General features: G+C 41.2%; 1 protein-coding gene across 1 annotated transcript in view; it reads right to left on the reverse strand.

Moving 5' to 3' along the window:
• The window catches only part of HEATR5A (HEAT repeat containing 5A), a 91441-nt gene that overhangs the window by 43314 nt on the left and 24699 nt on the right, over positions 1-23428 (reverse strand). Inside the window, exons 9-17 of the mRNA XM_015415208.1 lie at positions 21958-22208; positions 20294-20405; positions 15407-15559; positions 9214-9313; positions 8496-8605; positions 6089-6252; positions 5812-5987; positions 5009-5114; positions 2756-2946 (exon numbers count right to left, since the gene is read on the reverse strand). Coding sequence (XP_015270694.1) covers positions 2756-2946; positions 5009-5114; positions 5812-5987; positions 6089-6252; positions 8496-8605; positions 9214-9313; positions 15407-15559; positions 20294-20405; positions 21958-22208 — 1363 coding nt within the window. The remainder of the gene's footprint in view (positions 1-2755; positions 2947-5008; positions 5115-5811; positions 5988-6088; positions 6253-8495; positions 8606-9213; positions 9314-15406; positions 15560-20293; positions 20406-21957; positions 22209-23428) is intronic.

Genomic DNA, 23428 nt, shown 5'->3' on the forward strand with positions numbered 1-23428 from the left:
ATTAATTTTCAGACAAACATAGAAACATACAAAACCATGATGAACATACAGAAAAAAACCCCCTATTCATAATTACCTCTCTAGGCTATCCAGTCAGACGTAACATGTTATCACATATTCCAGTTATCAAATTATAAATCACCAACTTCCCTAGGATGGGAGTCCATACAACTACATTCCTTTTAAACAAAATGATCTTAAAGCATGTACCTGCAATCTGTTTGCATTATAAGGCCATTCCATTAGGGAAATGCATTTGCCTTTGCAAATATGAGAACCAGAGACAAGAACTCAAGGCTTGCGGAACACAAGATTGCATGACCATATTAGGCGTCGCTAGGCCCGTTACTAGAAATTGCTGACCTTTGCTTGTTATTCTGTTATTGCTAGGAAACTTGCTTCTTTACTCGTTTCTGTCCTCTTAGCTGCTTCACTATTTTCTGTTTCACTATTTCTCTTGCCCCGTTGGATGGTAAGTTATTACAACCTTCTTTAGCCCCTTTCAAGGTTCTAAAATTCGATATTTGCTTACTAGGCACTAAGTCCACTTTATTTTCAAATTTTGTCGTGGGTAGGATTACTATGTCCTGAGATTCAGTTCCTTGACTATAATTGAAATCCTTGTCAATATCTCTCTGCCATTGTTCAATTTCTTTCCCATCCTCCCCATCTACAATAAATATAAGCTTTTTCTCCAACAAGCTCTCATATGTTGCTTTAGCTGTCTGTTGGATCTGCTTATTATCTTGGCTTTGTTCTGTTACTCTTTCATTGCCCTGATACAATTGCGCCGACTCTTCAGCCACCACATTTAGAATAGGGTTCTGCGGTCCCTTTAAGAGATTTTCAAATGCTATTTTGACCGCTTGTTGAATCTCCTCACCCCAAAATTTTTTTGTTCATATGTCACTTGAGAAATTTCTGTATTGAGCCATTCCTCCGTATCTTGCATTATCTCCACATCCATTTCTGAAGCTTATTAATTTCCTCTTAATGCCCTAATAAAATAAAACCTCTTGTTTTTGGCTCCGTTTATTTCCCTGGCCGCTTTTCCAATAAAAGAAACTTTTCACGAGGGGTTATTTTTTACTCTGCATTGTCAGTTTTAGCCATAAAAAAGAAGAAAAGACCATGGACTCGTACTCACAGTTCCCTGCATTTAGTTGCTGTAGCCAGTGTTATAGAAATTATAAATCCAAAAGGGTTAAAAGGCGAATGGTCGCGGCTTGTGCAGAGCATGGCGTTCATGCTCTACTCCATAGGATGCTCCTGCTTCAGGGTAGAAGCGGTCATCCCTCTGCATTGCCAAGGGCAGGAGGGGCTGCAACAAAGCCCCCTGCACTAGACCTCTCTTCGGGAAGTGTAGCAAAGTCCACCTGGGATCCAGGGGGCTCCGAAAAGAGCAAAGAAGGATCAGGCATCTCGGAGCCTCTGAGAAACCGCCTGTCACCGCACCGTACCGCTTCCAGTTTCAGAGATTCAGTTCTTGACTGTGAGAGGTTTGCTTGTCTTGGAGATTTCTTTCAGCAACAACGTGTCTTAATAAAGTTTCCTAAAACCATCTTAGTTTCCTGGAAGTTAGTACTTTCCTCCTGTATTTAAATACTTCCTTTCTGGGATTATAACTTTACTTTTTTACTCTTGTTTCCCTTTTCACACAAGGCAGGGGTCCCTTCTGAGTTGAACCCTCTGAACAACTGGGTAAGAAATATCCTCCTCTTTCTAGGAGTGACAATCCTGTTTTGTTCAGCTAGACTGGCAGTTTCAACCTCCTGTTTAGTGTCTTCTGTCAAACCTAAACCCCACCTTTGGAGACTGTGAATAAATGGAATTCAGCTAGGGCTGACACTTACTCTAAGTTCTGATTTCTGAACTTTTCCTCAAATAGGATGGTACACAACAAGGACTAGGAGTTGGTGTCCCTTCACTTCACAAGTGAACTTGTCTGTTTCCCTCAGACCAACACACACACTCCTCCTGACTGGCAACTGCCAAGCCAAAGTCCAAACGACCACTGACTGACCCTGACAAGACTGACAAGATTTTTTTAAAAAACTCTCCTCAGCTGGCACTGACCAATCAGAGAGAAAGGGGTGCATGCAGGCAGTGGTCCATCAATCAAAATGTGCTTTATAGTGAGGCATTAACTCCTAACGGTCCTTTCCGCACTTGAATCTCATCCCTGGTTTTATCAGAGTTCAACTTGCAACACAACACCTTGCATTTATTCCTGGTTATAACAGGATCCATTTAATCCTGGGAAAAGTGTGGGGCAAAACTGGGGTGACCTCAATGTAATGTGGAAACAAAAAATACCCCAAGATAATTATAGAGGTGAACTCGGGTGTAGTGTAGAATGTAAGTTCAGGGACAGGGTTGAGCCAGGATTTAATATCTAGTGCGGAAAGGACCAATCTCCCAGCTCTCTGCTTTTGATGCACTAAGCATCCTGGTTTTGAAGGTCAGTCTGTCATATCCGGCTTTACAAGAAGATTACAAACCTAAAATAATATTATTTTGCATCTCCTCACAGCAAAATGGTTACCTAAACCCTTCAGCCTGAAGCAAAAAAAGAAGTAACGTTACATTTTCAGCACTATTTATGCAAGTTATTCCCATATGTTCTTAAAATTTATGCCAAATGTACAGACATCAGATCCTTACTTGAGTAATCATCAACACTACTCAGAAGAAAAAGGATATATAAACAGGAATGATGTAATGTAGTAGAATCATACAAAAAGAAGTGGCTTACTTGTCAAAGCTAATTTGTGCCAATCCAGCAGTGAAGGCACTGTCAGGAACTACCTGTGCAAGTCTGGCTAGGGATTCTGCAGCAGAACACCTTAAAGGTGGATTACTACTTTCCAAGGCATTCATCAGTAAAGCCAGAGCACACTTTTGGATTTCTTCAGAACCTAAATCACCTTTGCAATTAGCCAAGTGCTACAACAGGAAGAAAAATGTTGTTATTTTATTTACCGAACTGCAAAAGTTATCAGCTTTTTCATATAAAAATAGCTATACTGAGCTTGTTTCAGTTTCATAAGGATAACGTGTATGCTTCCTCTTCAGTTACTCTATCATTCTCAGCTGCTTCAGTTTTAAAAGTGATCCCTAAGCACGTGAGGGAGAAGTAATGATTCTGGATACTTTCTTCAATTGAATACCAAAATGTAACTCATTCTTACATGCATGAAGATCTTGTGGATATAGGGAAACTGATTCTGATGTTTTGGCCATTGTGTGACAGAGTATTGAACTGGATGGGCCATTGGCCTGATCCAACACTGGCTTCTCTTATGTTCTTAAACCACATTACAAATAAAACAACAACCATAAGAGCCAAACTAATTTCGACTAGTTTCTCTTAATTTCTCTCTTTCCTTTCATCCAATTAATCCAATAATCACCATTTTTAGGGTAGCCAGGCCCCAAGTGGTGCCTGGCGATCTCCCAAAATTACAACTGATCTCCCAAATAAAGAGATCAGATCCCCCGGAGAAAATGGCTGCTTTAGTAGGTGGACTCCATGGCTGCTGAGGCCCCTCCCCTTCCCAAATCCCACTCTCCCTAGGTTCAACCCCAAACCTCCAGGAAGTTCCCAATCCAGAGCTGGTAACCCAACCGTATTGCAAACCTTTAATTAGATATAATTTAGTAAACGTAAAGGTTTTCCTTGCTCGAAAGCCAGTTGAATTCGACTCTAGGGGGTGGTGCTCATCTTTGTTTCCAAGCCGAAGAGCCAGTGTTGTCCAAAGACTTTTCCATGGTCATGTGGCCGGCATGACTAAACGCCGAGGTGCACGGAATGCTGTTACCTTCCCACCAAAGCGGTACCTATTTATCTACTTGCAATTTCTTGCTTTCGAACTGCTAGGCTGGCAGGAGCCGGGGCCTAGGGTTGCCAAATAGTTTTCACTCACCGGCGGGGGAGGCTCCGTCCCGTCTGGGAGCAGTCTGTGTGTGTGCACGCGCAAAGCGCACGCGCGCTGCCGCGACGTCACCGGAAGTGACGTCAGACGCTGCCGACGTTGGGGGCGTGGCCGAGCTCATCGGGGGGGAAACATATGGTTCCCCCCGGGGGGGTTACCCGCCCCCCGGGCACATTTGCCAAGCCTACCGGGGCCAGAGATGGGAGCTCACTCCATCATGCAGCACTTGAGTCTTGAACTGCCGAGCTATCGATCTTTTGGTCTGCAGCTCAGTGTCTTAACCTCTGAGCCACCACAGCCCCAAATCTAGTACTTCAGTTTTAAACTTATCCAAAGTGTTGTACTTATTTAAAAACACAATACAAAACTAGTCTTTTACAAAATTTGAGTCTCCCTGGACTTAAACTGTAAGAGGAAGTGCCTAACCACGATCCTGAAACAATGCCTAGCACGGCTTTCTTTAGAAGGTAGAGTGCTGTTACTCTCTCTCTCACTCACATGCACGCATGCACGCACACACACACACACACACACACACACACACACACACTGACATAAAGGTAATGCTTCCCAAATCAGAGGAAAGCCAGGATTTACTTTGGTAAGAGATAGTTTAAGGAAGTAGGTACGAGAAAACACATGGGCACTATATGAAGGATCACTCTAATATATATTCACTGAGACAGTAATTATGTGTGCGTGTGTGTGCGTGTGTATGTGAGTATAAATATAAACCACACATGTATATAAAAACCAAAACACAAAAATAGGGCAAAATTGAGTAGATAATGAACAGAAAGGAGAAGGAAATTTTTAGAAGAAGGAAAACAAAAAAGACACATATATGAAGCTGCATTAATATAATTCATATTCTTATTTTCCCCCCTGGATGCTTATAAGAGTTTGAAATTCACAATACTGATCCCAGGAATGTGAAGCATTAGAAAGACAAAACTTGCAAAAACTTTGTGTATTGGATGTTTCAAGCACATCTAGCACTGCATATGAATAACATGAATATTATTTTTGCCAAAGAAATGGTTATTATAACAATGGAAAGAGGAGCTTTTTACCTTCAGAAAGTTAGAAAAGACAGATACAACATTTTGTTGTACTATCTGCTGCCGTGATCCTTTGGCTTGTTTTATGGATGCCATTAACTGTTCTAATACTTGCAGCCTTATGCACATACACACAGAGGGAGAGAAAAGCAAGTATTCATTTATACGCAATATTCATTCACTGATGTTCTCTTCTTTTTCTAATTGAAAAGCAGCTTAATATAGTTCTGTTCTACAAGTTCTCAATTTCTGTTTCACCTTTATTATACAGTCATTTTATATATTTTATTTTGTTGATTTAGGGACCACTTTTCTGTTTGCTAAGAGCATCAAATACATGGATAGTCCAAATACACAATGTTGGACCCTAGCTGTTTAGGATTCCAAATGGTCACGTATAATGCACTGACAACCCTGTCTGGTATCAGGTAAAAGGATACACCATCTAATAACAACATGTCAGCGCATTTAATTCCACATACTAATGAAACTGATAGAAAATTTATTATGCTTACTTTGCTTATCTGATTGCAATGTATGGATGTTAAACGAAATGCCGATTCTTGGTATTTCCCCCATCAATGTATTTATTTAATTATTGAAATATTTATACCCCACTTTTCCTCTTGGCTCAATATGAGTATACTGACAGCTAAATTTATATTATATATTTATATTATATTATATTTTACAGCTATTTTTATAAAATCCTATGGCCATGCACTTTTTCATTTTTACTTGTTGAAAAATGTTACACTCCTTAATGTAAAAGTCTGTAATGTGACATTTTAAATTCACAGTCATGAATAGTTTACCTTTGTAACTCTGCTACATGGGAAAATATTACTCCAAAGAGACGGGTTGCTGCATTGATAATGGATAACATAGGAGGTAGCGGTTTAGGCACTGAATCACCTTCTGAAGCTTTCTCATAAACTGAATATGGGTCATACTCCAGACTTCCTCCAGCTATACTGTTAACTAACAGCAGCTGCAACAGCAGGAAAAGTACAAATTTTAACTCTTTCTGGTCAAATCACTGGACAACAGCCTTTTTTCATGTAAACACTATGACAAAACTAAAGTGAATACCTGCTCTTCAATAAATCTCTGCTCTGTTTCTTGTAGGAGGGGACCAAGTAACGTGAGTTCATTCTGGTGACAGAGAGATGGAAGGTAAGAAGCAGAAGCTGACATCTGATTATCAGGCTGAGTCAAATCAGGCACTAGTTCTTTGAGAAGAGCAAAGAAACATCCTGAAAATAATGGGGACAAGAAAATACTTTTACTCACTTCTAGTAGACAAATACATTATCATACCCACCTAAGATATGAGATATGGCATTTGTGGCTGACAAAAGATGGGGAGTCCAATACATGTGAGTGAAACTTGATCATCTCAAGAAGTTTGCCTTGACCACTCAGCTGAACCATTTCTGAAAATGACAGTTACTTAAAAGTAACTAGCAGCTGAATCCTGCATGTTCCAGGCTTAGAGCTATGCAAATCCAGTAAGTGCAGTAAAGGAGTGAATGAAAGCACTGATAATGAGATGCAAATTGATTTTTCCACCAGCTTTTGTTGCTGGATTTAAGGAGACATACAACCAAGTAATTTCAAGGTTTGCATCCACATGGTTATAATTTTCTGTGTTCCTTCCGTTGCCACTGTGAATGCAGAGGCAACCCCAGCAGCAATGGAAGATTCACACAATAGTTTTCCCTACACTTGCCATCCCATAGCTACCCATGGCTCCCCCTCGCACTAATGGCTTTTTCAGTAAAAAAAAGAAATAAAATTTAATATATCACTATATCAATGTCAATTACTATTTTTTAAAAACAGCTGCCCAAAAAAGACATCTGGCAGTGTGGTAGAAGGGCAGCCATGGAGGACTGGGTCAAGGAAAATGTTGCTGGTAATGGGCCAGATATAGAAAAATGCACACTAGTGGTGTGCACTCGGTATATACTTAGCCGAATAAATACCTGAAAAATACCCTATTGTATTTTTCAGGTATTTATTCAGCCAAATACAGGTGAGACAATCTGATTCGGCTGCCAAAATAGCCACTCCTGAATAAAAGCTGATATTATTTGGCTTTTATTCAGGCTTGGATAGAAGGCATTTAAAGAGATCACTCTTTAAATGCCTTCTGAGTTCACTTGCCGAGTTGTACCGCCACCTTGGCACAACTCAGCAAGTGAACTCAGAAGGCACTTAAAGTTTAAATGCCTTCACTCATCGAGTTGTGCCGCAGCAGCAGCAGAACTTGGGGATTGAAATTCTCTATTACAGAAGGTATACCCATAGGGTAAAAAGAAGCTGAATAAATATATCAGATACTGGTATTTGGGAATATTCGGGAATACCGATATTTTTCAGGTCCAATAGACCCAAACTGGAAAAAACCAGATTGTTTTTACATACCCTAATGCACACATTTGTGTCCAAGCAGCACGTGAAGGCACTTTGACTTTGATCTTTCTTGAAAGATCATACCAAATCAGCTTAGGGAAAGAATGCAATAAAGCAGGAAAACACAGAAAAGTGGACTATTTGGGGAAGATGCTGGGTCAAGGCTTCAAAAAGAAAAAACTTCTCTGCTTTATGCATTAAATTGGTGCAAAACCTCCATGTGGATGCTACGTAAAAATTAAATAAGATTAACTTTACATTTCTAAAATTCAGGAGAAGACAGAGAGATTATAATAAAGAGAGAACAGTGTTATTATTAATGTTCTATCACTGAATTAAAAAATATTCATATTCAGCAACACCATATGCAGTAATATAAATGCTACTGCAGTAAGGATCAGATCATAAATTCACCATGTGGAACAAAGGGGCTTTCCATCAAATAGCCAGGGTTATCTGAAAACTATAAGGCAGCACCATCTTTAACATAACAGTAGTAGAGGTTTCCTTACATTTTTATTCTGCAGTTCAACACACACATCTTGTATCACTTCACACATCACACTAAAACATGGCTAAGGAAATTTAACTAGCCCTTGTGATCAGCCCTCATTTGTGGTCAGCCCTTGTGATCAGCCCTCATTTAACTAGCCCTTGTGACTAGCCCTCATTTACATTTACCTAGAAGCAAAACATGGTTTGAAGTTAATATTATACCAACCACAATCCCATAAAATATGGATTCAGAATAGGAAGCTACTTAGTCTGTAACCCTGACCTGGATGGTCCAGGTTAGCCCAATCTCATCAGATTTTGGGAGCTAAGCAGGGCTGGCCCTAGTTAGTATTTAGATGGGAGACCACAAAGGATGTCCAGGGTTGCTACGCAGAGAAAGGCAATAGCAAACCACCTCGAAGATCCTATGGGGTGCCATAAGTCAGCTGTGACTTCATGGAACTTCACACTCTTTGTACTGAGACAAGATTTATTATTTCTCATTTACAGACAAACAAGACAAGGAAACCTTTATTAGGGTATCTCAGGACAGGATTTTTGGATATTTTTAGGAGAAAATATGTACCTTCATAAGTCTTGGGAGGTAGCAACGTAAGCAATTCATACAGTCTTTTCCTATATGTCACTGATGATGGTTTTAATGGATTGCCATAGGTTTTATTTAATAAAGGAAGCCTTAAAACATAAAATGCACAGCTTGAAGTTAGACTGAGGTTAAAATTCACAGGTTACTGGTTTGCTTTTCACTTTACCTCCAATACATTGCCTGGAAACATACAAAATTTTAAGCCACCACACAAGACTGTATATTTAAATTTATTTTAAAAACATTATCTACATTTCACCGTTCAATAATGTAGCTATATAAAATGTTTTATACTGAAAGATCCTTTAAAAAGACTAAAGAAGCAACGACTGCATAATGTAGAAAACATTTCAAAAACGTCATGTTAAACAGTACTTACTATAATCTTCTAAACATTTATGAATTTACATGCAATTCTAAATTAACTTTAGATTGTCACACAGTATACTACGATTCTAATAAGGTTCACGTTCACAAAGTAACACTTTACCAGATGCTTTCCTTTTTATTTTAATTTGTATGCTGTAAATTCATGTTGAAATATAATAATCATCTATTACAACAAATTTAATCAGTTAAAAAATTGAAGAACATACAACCAAGTTTTTCCTTAATATGAAATCAGCTGAAAAATCCTATTGGCATTCTTTGAGTCTACAAATTAATAGTTCCAGGAAATGTTTTTCTCAATACTCACTGGGTCAGTAAATCAACAGCACATGGGAGGGGAGGTAGCAGACTCTGAATGACTTCATCGGTAAGCAGACCCCCACAATGGACAATCAAGCTTTTGATAGCTGAGGGAAAAAACAGAGTGACTAACTATAACAAATGAGGAGTTAGGATCCCCCCCCTTTGGATTTTTATACAAACAAACAAACAAAAAAAACCCTGGTTGGATCCTATCAGCTTTTCTGTTCTAATTCCCTTTCTCACAATATCCACCATCTCCCACAGTTTTGGTCCATGTGGATTTCATGGTCCCAACCATAGTATCTTTGTTGGTCAGGTTGGTAGGACACAGCCCTGAATTATCTGTTCAGATTTTAAGAATATAATTGCTTCACATATTTTAAATTTTTTCATCATAGGCAATACCTGAAGAAAGGAAGTGGAGGAAAATGTGCTGGACTATTGTATAAAATAAAAACTTTATTCATTTATGGTGATAGCAACTGTTAACATTCAAAATAATTGAAGATACATGCTTGTAGATCCTGTTTGAAGTGTGTGTTGCAAGGATAACCAATGCTCTTTAAAATGTTAAGATTCACCTTGTAGGCCTTTGTTCTCACATGGCACTCAGCTGCCGTCCCCCCCCCCAACGAATGGAATTTTTCTGTCCTCATACTGCAGCCATAGTCAAGAGGCTAAAAATGACCAAATTGAAATTGAGTCCCGAAGTTGCAGGTGATAGTCAATGAGGCTGAGGTGCTGAATGGTACTGTGCTTCTCACATTTGATGGGTTCAGCTGATTCAGTTAGTAGTCTATGGGTTTTATTTGAATCAATACTATTGCTGAGAAGCAAGTTAATTCAGCTGAAAAGAAATGCTTTCTTCCACCCTCGTTGGCCCCTTACCCAGCCAATCTAAGTACATGGATCCATGCCATAATAATCTTGAAGTCAAGCTATTGTAACATGCTCTGCATAGGACTGCCCTTAAAAACAACTCGAAAGCTTCAAGGGAATAATGCTACTGCTCAATCACCATCAGGAGTTAAGTGATTAAATTTACTCCTAATCTACAATTATTCAAGGTGTTGGTTGAATGAAGTTTGAGACCAGTGACATGCACACAAATGATTATACCCCAAATAAAACTTTGTTGGTCTTAAAGTTGCCCCTGAACTCAAACTTTGTTCTGCTGCTTCAGACCAACACAGCCACCCACCTAAATCTATCTTCAAGGTGTTGGTTATTATCCTTGAAGTCCTTCATGGCTTTGAATCACATAACAAGACTGCTTCCACCAATATGCTCTACTTTGACACCTTTGTTCATCTGAGCAGGGACTTCAGAAAGTATCATCTTGTAAAGTGCTAAGATCAGTGGCTGCCAATAAAGTGTTCCAACTTGGTGGAATGCCTTATCTGTTGAGGTGAGGAAGACCCCACATCATTACTATTTCACAGACTATGTTAGACTGAACTGTTGTGACATTTTTATGAAGATGGGATTCCATTGTGATTAGTTTACAGTTTGCTGTAAAATTTTAATAGTTGTTATTGTGTGTCTTGTTGGTTTTTACTTTATGTAATCTGCTTTGAATCTGATAAGAAAGATGGACTAGAAATGTTGTAATACACAAACAAATTATCACTCTAATTCATTTTATCTCAGCATAGGCCACCACTGATGGTCTACTCTAACAGTCAACTGTGGACCCATCTGTAGATACTTAAATCCATGAGTTGGGGCCATGGAAAGAGAAAGGAGATCTTTCTACAAAGCTGGGGAAAGACCCAGGATTGCAGAAAAATCCTAAAAGTAAAAATTAAAATGGGGTGTTTGTTTTTTTTAACCAAAAACTCAAAATGAGAACAGTTATCTGTGTGAGCACATACAACCTAGGTTCCCTTTTAGCTGCGCCAGGCTGTACTGGTGCACCAATTTTCCCCCATCAGCGCAGCAATTTTTTTCACAGCACAGGGGTGGGAGGTTCCCTTCCCAATGGCCATGCAGGCCCAGGCCAAGGTGCATCTTCGCATCGCTGCAGGCGGGTAAGCAAAAGGCGATGAGGAGAAGCAGGGGAGAGCACGGGGCGCCTGCGCATCCATCCCTCCCTCTCCCGCTCTTGCCTAGGCAAGAAAAGATTTGCTGCCGCACAGAGAGCCCCCTCATGCTGCTCTCATTGTCCTTCCTCGGTGAAGCACCGCCGCTGCTCGCCCATGGGCAGCTCCCATCCCTCCAGTGCCTGGCTCACCTCCTCTCCTCTCCCCACCCTCCTGCATCCCTTTAGCATGGGGGCTGGCTCTGGCCAGGTGCCCTTGCCATCACCGCAGCAGCAAGAAGCCCCTCAGTGGCTCCTGGCACTGGCGGTTGAGCACACAGAAGAAGCCAGGATCCTGGTAGCTACCCACTTTGTTCCCTGGCCATGCTGGAGCTTGGACGGGTGGCCTGGCTTTATTTTAAACGGGAGTGCAGAGCTGGGTTCATTTCTATATTTAAAGAGACAGGGCACCAGGAAAACAATGCAATAACCCATTCAGAGACCAGCTTGGTCTTCTCACCGCTCTGCCCTGTGTAATACTGGACATAGGGTTGCCAGGTTCCCCCTGGCCACCGGAAGGGGATGGGGGAGCAGGGTTGCCAACTTCAGGTTGGGAAACTCTTGGAGATTTGGGGCTGGAGCTTGGGATGGACAGGGACCTGAGGGGGGCACAATGCCATAGAGTCCCCTCTCCAAAGCATTCATTTTCTCCAGGGGAACTGATCTCTGTAGTTAAGATGAGGTGTAATTCCAAGAGGTCCCCAGGTCCCATCTCAAGGCTGGCATCCCTAACTGGGGGAGGGGGGGTTATGCAGACATTTTTTCTCTGTGGGAAGAAGTCAGAAGATTTTCAGAAGAGGGCCTCCTGACAGTTATGGCTGTTTCTCACAAAAAGAAACCCCTTCTGTGTATGCCTGTGGGTGACTTCTCTGTGTATAAGAGAAGCAGTCTGACTGGAATGTCTAAATGGCCCAGGAACAAGCCCAGTTCAACAGCCTCTCTGATGCTCAAGTCAGGGCCAAGCCATCCAACCTCCAAGCATTACACATCTTCTTTATTCAGACTTGGAGTCTCAGAGCAGCTTACAATCTCCTTTCCTTCCTCTCCCCACAACAGACACCCTGTGGGACTGAGAGGCCTCTGAGAGAACAGCTGTGACAGAGCTGTGACTGGCCCAAGGCCACCCAGCTGGATGCATATAGAGGAGTGGGGAATTAAACCCAGTTCTCAGATTAGAGTCCACCACTCTTAACCACTGCACCAAACTGGCTTAGAAGGGCAGGGTTTAGAAGCACACACCAATTTCCATCTTTCCTGATCTTAAAGTAATTTTATAAATTTGGTCATTTTTCTAGGGAGTTATGGCTGTTTAAAACCCCCCATCTGGCAGCTATTTCAGTTGAACATGCTGAAGCATCAGTGCTTGACCTAAAGGAATTGGTGACAACATTAGCTAAAGAAAAGGCCTGAAATGGAAACATTAGAGAGACTTAAATTTCAACATCACAATTAACAGTATTTTTCAAAATGCTTCGTGATTTCTGTTTTTCTGTTTGAGAGAGAAAATCAGAGATGGTATTACTTGTTCTCACAATTAAAGAAAAGAAAAGAAATTAGCAACTTCAGATTTTGTGTTTTTAATTCTTCCTAAAATGCACTTATGTTTGAAAATTGGTGGGTGCACTGGGGGGTAGCATTTTCCCAATTTGAACAGAGTTGGCTAATGATTTTCAAATAGCATTCTCTGTGTTGGCTCTTAATTACAATAAAATACCATGGCTGATCACTCTGGAGTTGGCAGGCAGAGGGTGTGTATGCTTTATTATTAGAAGAGGGGGGGAGATAAGGCTAAGGCATGAGGCTAGGATGACTTAGCTAACTTGATGATACTGTTCATGGCTATGATGTATAAATCATTTCTAAAATATAGTTTGAAAGAGTCATATAGTATGTTCCATATAAATATAAATAAGTTTAATATAAATATATGGCTTGTAATACAAATGATAATAATAGTATATATGTTATATGTCTGTATGTTTTGTATGTTTGTACACTGAAATAATTTTTTTAAAAAAATGTCGGCCTGCTCACAGTTTTAAAGCTAGCATCACTTTTGGCTCACAGGGTAAGATTTCTGTTCAGGAGACTGCCCGCCTTCGAGGGAACATTGCATACAACTGCTCCTTAGATGCAGGGAGCCTGCAAGGAGAAAAAGGATGGTGGGAGAAGGAGCAGGAGCCACTGCTTTTTCCTCTTTCAGCTGCTGAGGCAGTGAAACTGGAGAGGAGCAGGGGGAAGGCCTCCCAGCCCTCCCAGCTGCTGAGGCAGCAACACTTTACACACATATACACACTCACTCCCCAGTAAAGCGGCACCAAAATTGGAGGTGGGCAGGAGAGGAAGTGCAGGACCTGACAGCCCTCACCTCTACCAAGGTGGGGGAGGAGGTGACCCTCCCCCCCTTGTTTCTCACCAAGCTGGCAACACTGGAGGTGGACAGGGGGATGAAGAGTCCTTGCTGCTCTCCACACTGGAGGAGGGTGGGGGAGAGGTTATAGCAGTCTCACACCCCCCAATGCTGAGGCAGCAACCATGGAGGTGGGCGGAGGAAGAAGGAGCAGAGGCCCAAGCCATGGGAATGGACTGCTGAGTGAGGAGGAGTGACAGAAAAGGGGTGAGGCAGAAAGAACAAAGCGGGATGAGTGACAGAGAAGGGGTGGGAGAGAGGGGAGGAAGCAAAGGCAGGGTGAATAGGATGCTCCCTCCCTGAAAGTTCCTTGCAGATCCCTCTTGTATATTCCTATTCTCAACCCAGCCAAATCTGAGGATACTTAAATCTGTAGATTGGAACCGTAAAGAGACAAGACAAATCTTTCTACAAACCTGAAAAACATCTCAGGATTGCGGAAAAACTTGAAATCTAAAGGAAAAAAACACTGGGAGTTCAAAAAACACCCCAAAATGATAAAAGAAACACCAGATGCCTTTCAGTAGCCATTGCTAGGCAACCACAACAGTTTCCCCAGCATTCCAGTCTTGATTTCTGCAAATAAAAGGCAGGGGAGGGGGCAGGGTCCTTTCCAGGGCTGTTTTGGCCTTTGAGGGAGGACTCATTGGGGCCAGACCTGGCAACAACCACCAGGCAACTTACTACCATCTGACTTGCAAGGGAGGCAGATTAAAGGTGGGCTGGTGAATAGCTGATGAAGGAGTCTATGAGGCAGGGAGAGGATATGGGGGTTGCCATGAGAAGAGAAAGAGAAAATAGTGTGGGGATGGGTTTGCAGGGGAAAGTAAGGTGCCCACCATAAATCTTAGCAGGTGGGTATGGCCCAGAGGCTGGCACCACACAACTGGGCCATAGTTCTTCCTGGTAGAGGCTGACAAGGGGGGAGGAGGGAATGTTGAAGACAGGGGGGCAGATAAAGGTAAGTTGGCTGCTGGGTGAGAAGGAGAGAAGGAAACAGGAAAAGAGGAGAGGCGATGGGGGCTTTCAGGGAAGGGAAAGACAGAACAGCACAGGAGGGGGAAAAGAGATACCCCTCGCAAATCACAGCAGGTACCCTGCTTGTCTGATTAATAATTAATTTCTAAAATCAAAAAGTACTTCTAGCACTTTTGAGGCTCACAAGAGCCAGTGAAGAGTAGTGCCAGGTTAGGACTGGTGAATCCTGCATTCAGATCTCCACTTTGCCATGAAGTCTGATAGGGGACCTTGGGCCAGTTATTCTCTCTCTTTTAGTATAGCCTTCCTCATAGGGATGAGGTGAGGACCATAGATAATGCCTGAGCCCCTTAGAGGACAGGCAGATAAAAATATGATGGATAGAAGCAGTGAGTCCTGGTGAAATATACAGGTCAGATTAATACACTAAGGTAAACATTGTGAAAAGTAAAGAAAAAAATAAAGGAAAAAACCCTCCTGGCTTGGAACCCACTGAAAATTTCTATAAGTGGAGGAGGACCCTCCTTGCATCCCTCCTTCCGGTATAGCCCATAATAACCTCCAGGAAAAGCATGAGGTCTGCAGTCAGAACAGGAGAAATAAGCAAAGATCACCCTGTCACAGAAACCTTCAACAGGATTCAAGCCATTACCCTGTTTTTTTCTGTTTGCTTTCTGAACGTTCATAAAACGAGAGGCAAAAAAAACCCCCATGGTGAACACTGCCTACCACAGAGAGCACCTGCGCGGCCTTCCAGTGTCACTTGCCAGGTAAAAGAATCACCCCGACTCTTCTCTGTTTCTAAATCTTTAGGAGACAATGGGAACACACACTTCCATAGTAACAGCATTCTTGGGAGATGGTACTGGACAACTGCAGGACCTGTAAAATTGGCAGTTTTAATATAATAAACTACATTTAAAAAAATAATAATCAGCAACTATGCAAGCACCCCCCAAAGACTTCATGTCAATTGCTTGAAGGCTGCAGCTGAGATAGTCTGACTTGCTCTATGACCTTACTATTAGTGATCAGTAGCAAGACCTGAAGTTAAAGTTATCTCTGGTTACTTGATTTTCTCAAACTTTGGACTCAAACTTTGTTCTATTGATTTTCTCATCTTAGTTTTCCCAGTTCCAACTGGAAAACAGACAGGTGATATTACCTATGGTCTCTTGCAGAACAGCCAAAAGAACAGCCAGAAAAATCTGGGATTTATAGAAGATTAGTTTTTCACAAATCTTTCTGGACTGATAGGTAATACAGATGTGGGCAATATACAACCCTCACATCCTTCCCTGTTTTAAACCATTTATTTTAGATCTTGAAATTTTTGGAATTTTTTTGCAACTCCTAACAACTTTCTTTAATTCTTTTTGCACATTAGTTAATTGAAAAATATAGCTTGTCTATATCTCACTTCACCACATAATTCATTATTTTAATCCAAAGAACCTCAGAGTTTATGTGAACATTTTAGCTAAATTATCTGCAATAAGGAGTTCAGCAGCACGTTAGAGACCAAAAGATTTCAGGATAACAAATGTAGAGTCCAATGGCACCTTTAAGACCAACAAAGGTTTATTCAAGGTATGAGCTTCCATGTGCACACACACTTTATCACTTTATTTGATAAACTGTGCGTGCACTCAAAAGCTCATACCTTGAATAAACCTTTGCTGGTCTTAAAGGTGCCATTGGACTCTACATTTGCTATACTGCTTCAGACCAACACAGATGACCAACAAGATTTTAGGATATAAGCTTTTATTTTTTTTATAACTTTTTTATTGCTTTTATATACTACATCCTATGTGGGGGAAAGAAGGGGGATATCACTAAAACCAAAACAGAAAGAAAAAATCTAAAACTTAAGACAAGGATCATATTGCATGTTTTACATCGTTATATATCCATCCTATCATAATAACATAGAAACATTATGTCAGCAATTAATTTCTAAATTAGGCTATCTTAAGACTTCTATATTAATTTTCAGGTTTTTATCATCCCTTATATTCTATTGAACTTCAGTTTTTCCATGCTTATTCTTCTTATATTTCAGGCTAATTTTAAATGTTTTAGGAGCAGCTACTCCTTTTTCCAAGTCTGAGGTTTCTGGAGTACTACTAGAACTGCTCAAAGTGTCTTCTGTTTCTCCATCGCTTTTGTCCTCTTCTTCATTATTGTCTTCGGTTTTTCTTTCATCTTTGTTTGGGCTGTGTAGCTGTTTCAAAAAATCTTTAGCTTTCTGGACAGAATCAATTTTATTCTTTTTATCCTTATAGTTGAACACAAGTCCCTCTGGAAAAATCCATCTGTAGGGAATCGAGTTGTCCTGAAGGAAAAGGGTTAAATCTTTACATTGCTGTCTTTGCTTCTGCACCTCAAATGGAATGTCCTTTAAAATTTTAACTTCTTTGTCTTTAACTTTCAAGGTTTTCCCCGATGTAGCTTTCAAAACAGTATCTCTAGTAGATCTCTTAGAGAATTTCACAAATATTTCTCCCGGCAATTTATTTTTCTAGATATAATCTGGGTAAGTTCAATATGTCAAATCCATGTCGCTTTACAATACATCTTGTTTGAGATCTGTCATTGGTGCTAACGCTTCACTTAAAAGTTCTTTTAAATTTCCCCCTTTCTGTTCAGGGATACTTTGAAAGCGTAGAACATACATTGATCTTTCCATTTGAAGCTGCAACAATTGACCTTTATCTGAAATTCTTGCTTTTTCCACTTCCTCCAGCTTTTGTTTAATGCCTTTTGTTTTTGTTTCAACTTTCTTAATACCTCTATCGGTTTCATTTGCTCTTTTATCCATCTGTGTCAGCTGCTTTTGGACTCCATCCAACTTGCTGTTGATGTTAGACATCTGCTCCAGCAGGGGGCGCAGTGCCTGCGCCAACTTATTGGTAAAGTCTGCAGCTGCTTCCTGTGTCTGGGTGGGAGTTGTTGGTAGAGTACTTCCTGTGAGAGGTTTCTTTTCCGGCGCCATTCTTCTCCCTCTACCAGACGTTGTTTATATAAGAAGAAAGTTTTTGGATTTAAACTGAAAGTTCTACGATTTGAAAATGCTTTGGATAATTCTGCACCTTTCGGTCTTAGGTACAGTCTCTCATGGTCAGTTTTGCTTATTTTCCCCCCGTTTGTCATTCAGAGACCAATCAATTTCGAGGGGGGGGGTTGACCCCAACTCTTCCCCCACCTGCCGCTTATTGCATAAGTTGATGCCGTTTGCCTTAAAGACTTTAGCTGCTTTTGAAGGGGGTCGATTAACTCACAGTTTGGTCATGTTTAAGTCATTGTAGGAGGGTATTCATGCTAGATCACTTGTCCCCTCATCCGGCATCCAGCTCTAATCACCATGATGGCTTCACAGCGGAAGGACTTCTCGGGGTAGGGAGAGCCTCGATTCATCAGCCATCACCTCAGAAGAGGCTCTCCCCCACAAAGACTCCGGGGGGGGGGCAGACCCAGCCAGGGCCCCTCCTGTCCGCCGCGACTCAGCACATCTCCATCAAGAGCTCGATGGGATGCATCCTAGCTTCAAGTCACCAAAACCGCAGGATATAAGCTTTTGAGAGTCAAAAGCCTCCCTGTATCAGATACGGGTAGGAATGGAGATCTCCAAGTCTTTATATCCCAGTCAGAAGATGGGAGGGATGTTGTAAAGAATGTTTGTACAGAGTGCAAAGGTACAAAGTATATTGTCATCAGATTGATTAGAGCAAAGGGGAAATGCTTGGGGGCCGAAAATTAGCATTTGTACTAATGCAGTGATATTATGTAGGGCTCAAATCAAGCTGATTACAATAGGGAGCTTTGACTCTTAGAAGCTGACACCCTGAAAATCTTGTTGGTCTCTAAGGTGCTACAGAACTCGAACCTAACTGTTCTACTGCAGACCAAGACAACTACCCTCTGAAACTATCTTCATGCAATAAGGCTGTAATCGAAAAGAATGCACATTCAATAGTACAAATGTACAGCCCAGTAAAAGAAGCTAGTTTCCCTCCAAGCATCAGTTTGGCAAGAAGGAGAAAGAATGAATCCAGCCTCTGAGAGCCTGCTCTCCCAAACTGCTAATCAGGGGGATTCTAGCTGTGTTTACTTGGCTATTAGTATGCAGACCTAGCTCAATTGAGGTAACACTGGCTTGGATCTGCAATCCATCATTAGAAGATGCTGGCAAAGACAGATTTCCATTGTGTTCCCTTCTCCCCAGAAAAGCCGACCCCTAAAGCCCCACTGGACCTATGTAAAAAAACAAGCATGCAGTTTAGGGGGACTGCAGTGAGGACAGGGAAGTAGGTGATATAATCTCCTTCCTTTTCTATCAGTGGAGCTGGTAGTTCCACAAGAGGGGGGAGTGACAATTTCACCACCTCCTCACTGCAGCCCCCAAACCGTTTGGCTGATTGTTCACTCAGATCCTGTGACTACAGAAATCATCTTTCTGAGCATCATATGAGGCAGCAAGAGGGAGGGAAAAGCAGTGGAAAACCATGCTCCTTCTGCTGTTGGATAACTGGACCTATGCCAACATACTCTTTTACACAACTAAATTCTTGAGCTCAGAATAATTTTTTGGCAATGTTTGTAGTATTCTTCATGCAGAATTTCTATTCCAACACAAAAACAAATCAGGTGTGCTTATGCCAAACTCCTTGTGTAAAAACCAATGTTATGCAAATCACATGCATCACTATACCTCATTTCATTTCTAAGATTTAGATGTTCCTGGTGCAGAAACTGGACAAGGAAGGGAGGTGGAGAGATGGTGGCACCAACTGTAACTTACACACTTGATATAAAGATACAGGACTGAAACACATTATTTTAGATACAAAATCTTATTTAGAACATGTAATCCACCCACATATAGTCTACAGGAGTCCCCAGTGTGGCACCCATGGGTACTGTGGCACCCACCAACAACCTTCCTGGCACTTGTCAAGTATTTTTAGGGAATAGGCAGGGCCAGGTGGGGCTTTTGGCCAGTAGGGCTTCCGACTGGCCACTGGAGATCTGATTGGCTGTGCTGATTCAAAGAAACACTGCTTCAGTAACAGATGCCACTGTAGCAAATGGGTCCTCCCTGAGTGACTGGGCACGCAAAAAAATATTCTGAAGCAATGTCAATGTAAAAGGCATCCTGGTAAACAGAGCTTCTACCTGACCTGTTGAAGAGTTACTATTAGAGTTATGCAAAACCCTGACATTTTATGGTTGACTCTGACTCTGGTGGCAGCCATTTTGCAGTTGTACCTACCTCCTTGTGTCAGGACTCCACCAGCTCAAACATGCTGGGGACCCTGGCTCTACAGTGTGCAAGACAGTTGTAGGATGTAAAGGGATGTATCAGAAAAGTGATAACCAAGGTAGTTCAACTAGTGTTCCTAGTTTAATTTCTGCAGGATTATTTGAAAGACAGGATTTACCAGCTGGATGAATTACTACAATACAAATTGCTAGGATTTCTTCCCTCCCCAAACTACAACAGATACTAGCTTATGAGACAGAACAACATGTTCATATTACAGATATATTATGAAACACAAGGCGGCACAGACACCTTCAACTAAAGAGAAAGGTCTCAGTCAATAATCTTACCTAGCGTCATTAAGGCAGCTATCAGCAGCCATCCAGATTGCATTCGTTGTACTGAAATCCGACTATTCTGTGATGCAGAACGCAACAAATCCTCAGCTACTGTCATGATGACCTAAGGAAAGCAAAATTACTTGGGTGGGACGAGCTGTACATATGCATTTGTATATACATTATACGCACTCTCTCACCACCACCAAACTATGTATGCTGTGCACGAGGTCACTTCACACATCTCTCCTGCAAAAGGTTATGTGTGTATGTAAAGTGCCATCAAGTCACAGCTATGGTGACCCCAATGAGGGGTCCATTACAAGGACTTAAAAAAAAAAAGGACTTTAAAGGATCTTAACTGAAGAGTGTTTGCTCTTATGTTAGAGGAGAGCTCCAAACACAGCCTGCTTCTTATTATGTTTTGGGGAGCTTTGCTTTAAGAAGTAGTAGAAGCTGTCATCTCACTTCGTTATGCCTCTTATTTAGATACATAGCTTTGTCTATACTGACATCTTCAACCAGACAACAGCTTCTTAGCTGGAACAGAAAGTCAGGGCTTGAATCCAGGGTCACAGCCTGAGAAACAGCTATGACACCAGATATGCAAGTTGCCCCCTCCTGACCTAATGAAGCAGCAATGAAAGACAAGAGTAGAGAACATGTAGATTCCTTTCCTGAATGCTTCAGTTTCCATAACAGAGAGGCAACTGATCGGTGGATGTACTTCTAATTAGCCACTTTAAAAGAAAATCTTTTCCCTGGCAAAGCCAAATAGATTTCAGTTGCATTGTCTAAGAACACAGACATACATTTTTCTCTCTCACTAACAAAGCTGTGATGTCTGTGGGAAAGAGGTAAGTATGGTAACCTGCCAATTTGAACTAAATGATAAACCAGAATGAGGTTATAGAAACCCTGAATTACTTAAAATAGTTTTTTAATCTTTTTTTTTTTTAAAGAACCCCCTACTTATAGTATTTGAATTCTGAAAACATAAATCCAGTACATTTCAAGACAAGGATTTTTCCATACACTTTAAAATTTTAATTTCCATGATTAAAAGTGATTCTAAGGAATATTCCTTTTCATTATATAAATAGTATAGTAGAAGAGTGATATATCAAAGAAGTAAGTAATCTTTATGTGGTAAACTCAGTAATGATCTACTGTCTTAGTGGCTGTGTTTCACGGTTATAATGAGAAACACAATACCTTTGAAGTAGAACATTTTAAAATACTGTAAGCTCTTAAACACCACCTTAAGAAAACTTATGCTTCATCTCTGTTCCTCGTGCATAACTAAGAAAATGAGCACACAAATGTGCATGTAGTAAGAACAGATGGTCCTCTTGCACTGCCCCCCCCCAAGATTTCACAATTTTTAAATCATGTGTTTTAAAGTTGCCTGTTGAACACATGAAGCTGCCTTATACCGAGTCAGACCATTAGTCTATTAGTATCACTGTTGTTTACTCAGACTGTCAGAGGCTTTTTGGAGTCTCAGATGTTTCACATTACCTGCTACTTGAATCTTTTAATTGGAGATTGAACCTGGGACCTTTTGCATGTAAAGCTCTACAACTGAGCCACAGCCCCTCACCACCTTAAATGATACATGACATATACAGCTTTGACAATGCCACAAACATTGAAGATGTTGTTCTGATAATTACCTTTCCTTTGCAATGAGGAATTCCCAAAGGACACTGCCTTACTGCTCCCAGCAAAGCAGCAATAGCAAAGCTATAACCAGTCACTGCTTCTGGGGAAGATTTCAGTGCTGTAAGTCTCTCTATACAGCGATCTAGAAGTGGAGTGAGAAGGCAAGGCAATGCTACAGCAATGCAGCGTAAGCACCACGCTGCCGCTAGCTGAACTGAAATGCTGGGGTGGAGAATAATGGAAATTACTGCATCCAAGACCCCTGAAAAGCCAAAGAAATTTAACAAAATCAGAACATTTTTCTTTCCAGGCAGATAGTTTCAGACACATGAATGCATGGTAGAATTTTATTTATTTATTTATTTTATTTGATTTCTATCCCGCCTTGCCTGACAAGCAAGCTCAAGGCGGTGTACAATAATAATTTACAATAAAAACAGATACAATTCTAACGATAAAATATAAAGTGCATATTAAATACAAACGATAAAGTGCAGATGGTGATTGTTGTAGTTGGCCCCGTATGACTAGACCAGTATCCCAAAGAAAGTGCCAGTAATAGATATTCAGTAGCTCGTTAAGTGGCGGCTCCTAATTGAAAGCCTGGTGGAAGAGCTCGGTTTTACAGGCCCTGCCGAACTGTAGAAGGTCCCACAGGGCCCTGATGTCCTCCGGGAGCTCTTTCCACCAGTATGGAGCCGCCACTGAGAAGAAGAAAGAAATGCCATATGATAGATATGTCTGAGTATCATTTTTCCCTTGTTGGTGTTGATGATTCATCTTCTCTCTCTTTCTGGACACCACCAAAATTTTACCTCATTCTCTTTACTTCCCTCACATTCTATGCAGCGTTCTTTTTTGTTGGTATTCCCTGTTCTACTCTTAAGCGCCTCTCCTCTAAATCCAGAATGCTACTACGTACCTGATATATTTCACTCCTTTATATCATTTTCTTTGCTGGCAATCTCTTTACATTTTCACTTTAAGTTTCTTGTAATTAATAATTAAATGCTGTCACGTCGCAAACAACTCATGGAGACTCCCATGGGGTTAGACAAGAGGTAAGCAGAGGTGGTTTGCCACTGCCTTCCTCTGCATAGTAACCCAGGTCTTTTCTTGGTGGCCTCCCATTCAAGCCAACATTGCTTAACTTCCAAGCTCTGACAAGTTCAGGCTAGTCTGGGCTAGATGGGCTATTGCTGCTGCTTCTTGTTGTTGTTTTGCTGTCAAATCACAGCTGATTTATGGTGTTCCCATAGGGTTTCAAGACAAGAGTAGTTCAGAGGTGGTTTGCCATTGCCTGCCTCCACATCATAACCCTGGTATTCCTTGATGGTCATCAATCCAAATACTAGTCAGGGCCAATCCTGTTTAGCTTCCAAGATTTAACGAGATCAGGATAGCCTAGGCTATCCAGGTCAGTGCTGCTTCTTGTACTTAATATTAAATGCCTCCCCACTCTCACTTCTCTTTCCTCCCTTG

Source organism: Gekko japonicus, unplaced genomic scaffold (genome assembly GCF_001447785.1).
Source record: "Gekko japonicus isolate JY-2015 unplaced genomic scaffold, Gekko_japonicus_V1.1 scaffold83, whole genome shotgun sequence".
In the NCBI taxonomy this organism is placed as follows: Eukaryota; Metazoa; Chordata; class Lepidosauria; order Squamata; family Gekkonidae; genus Gekko; species Gekko japonicus.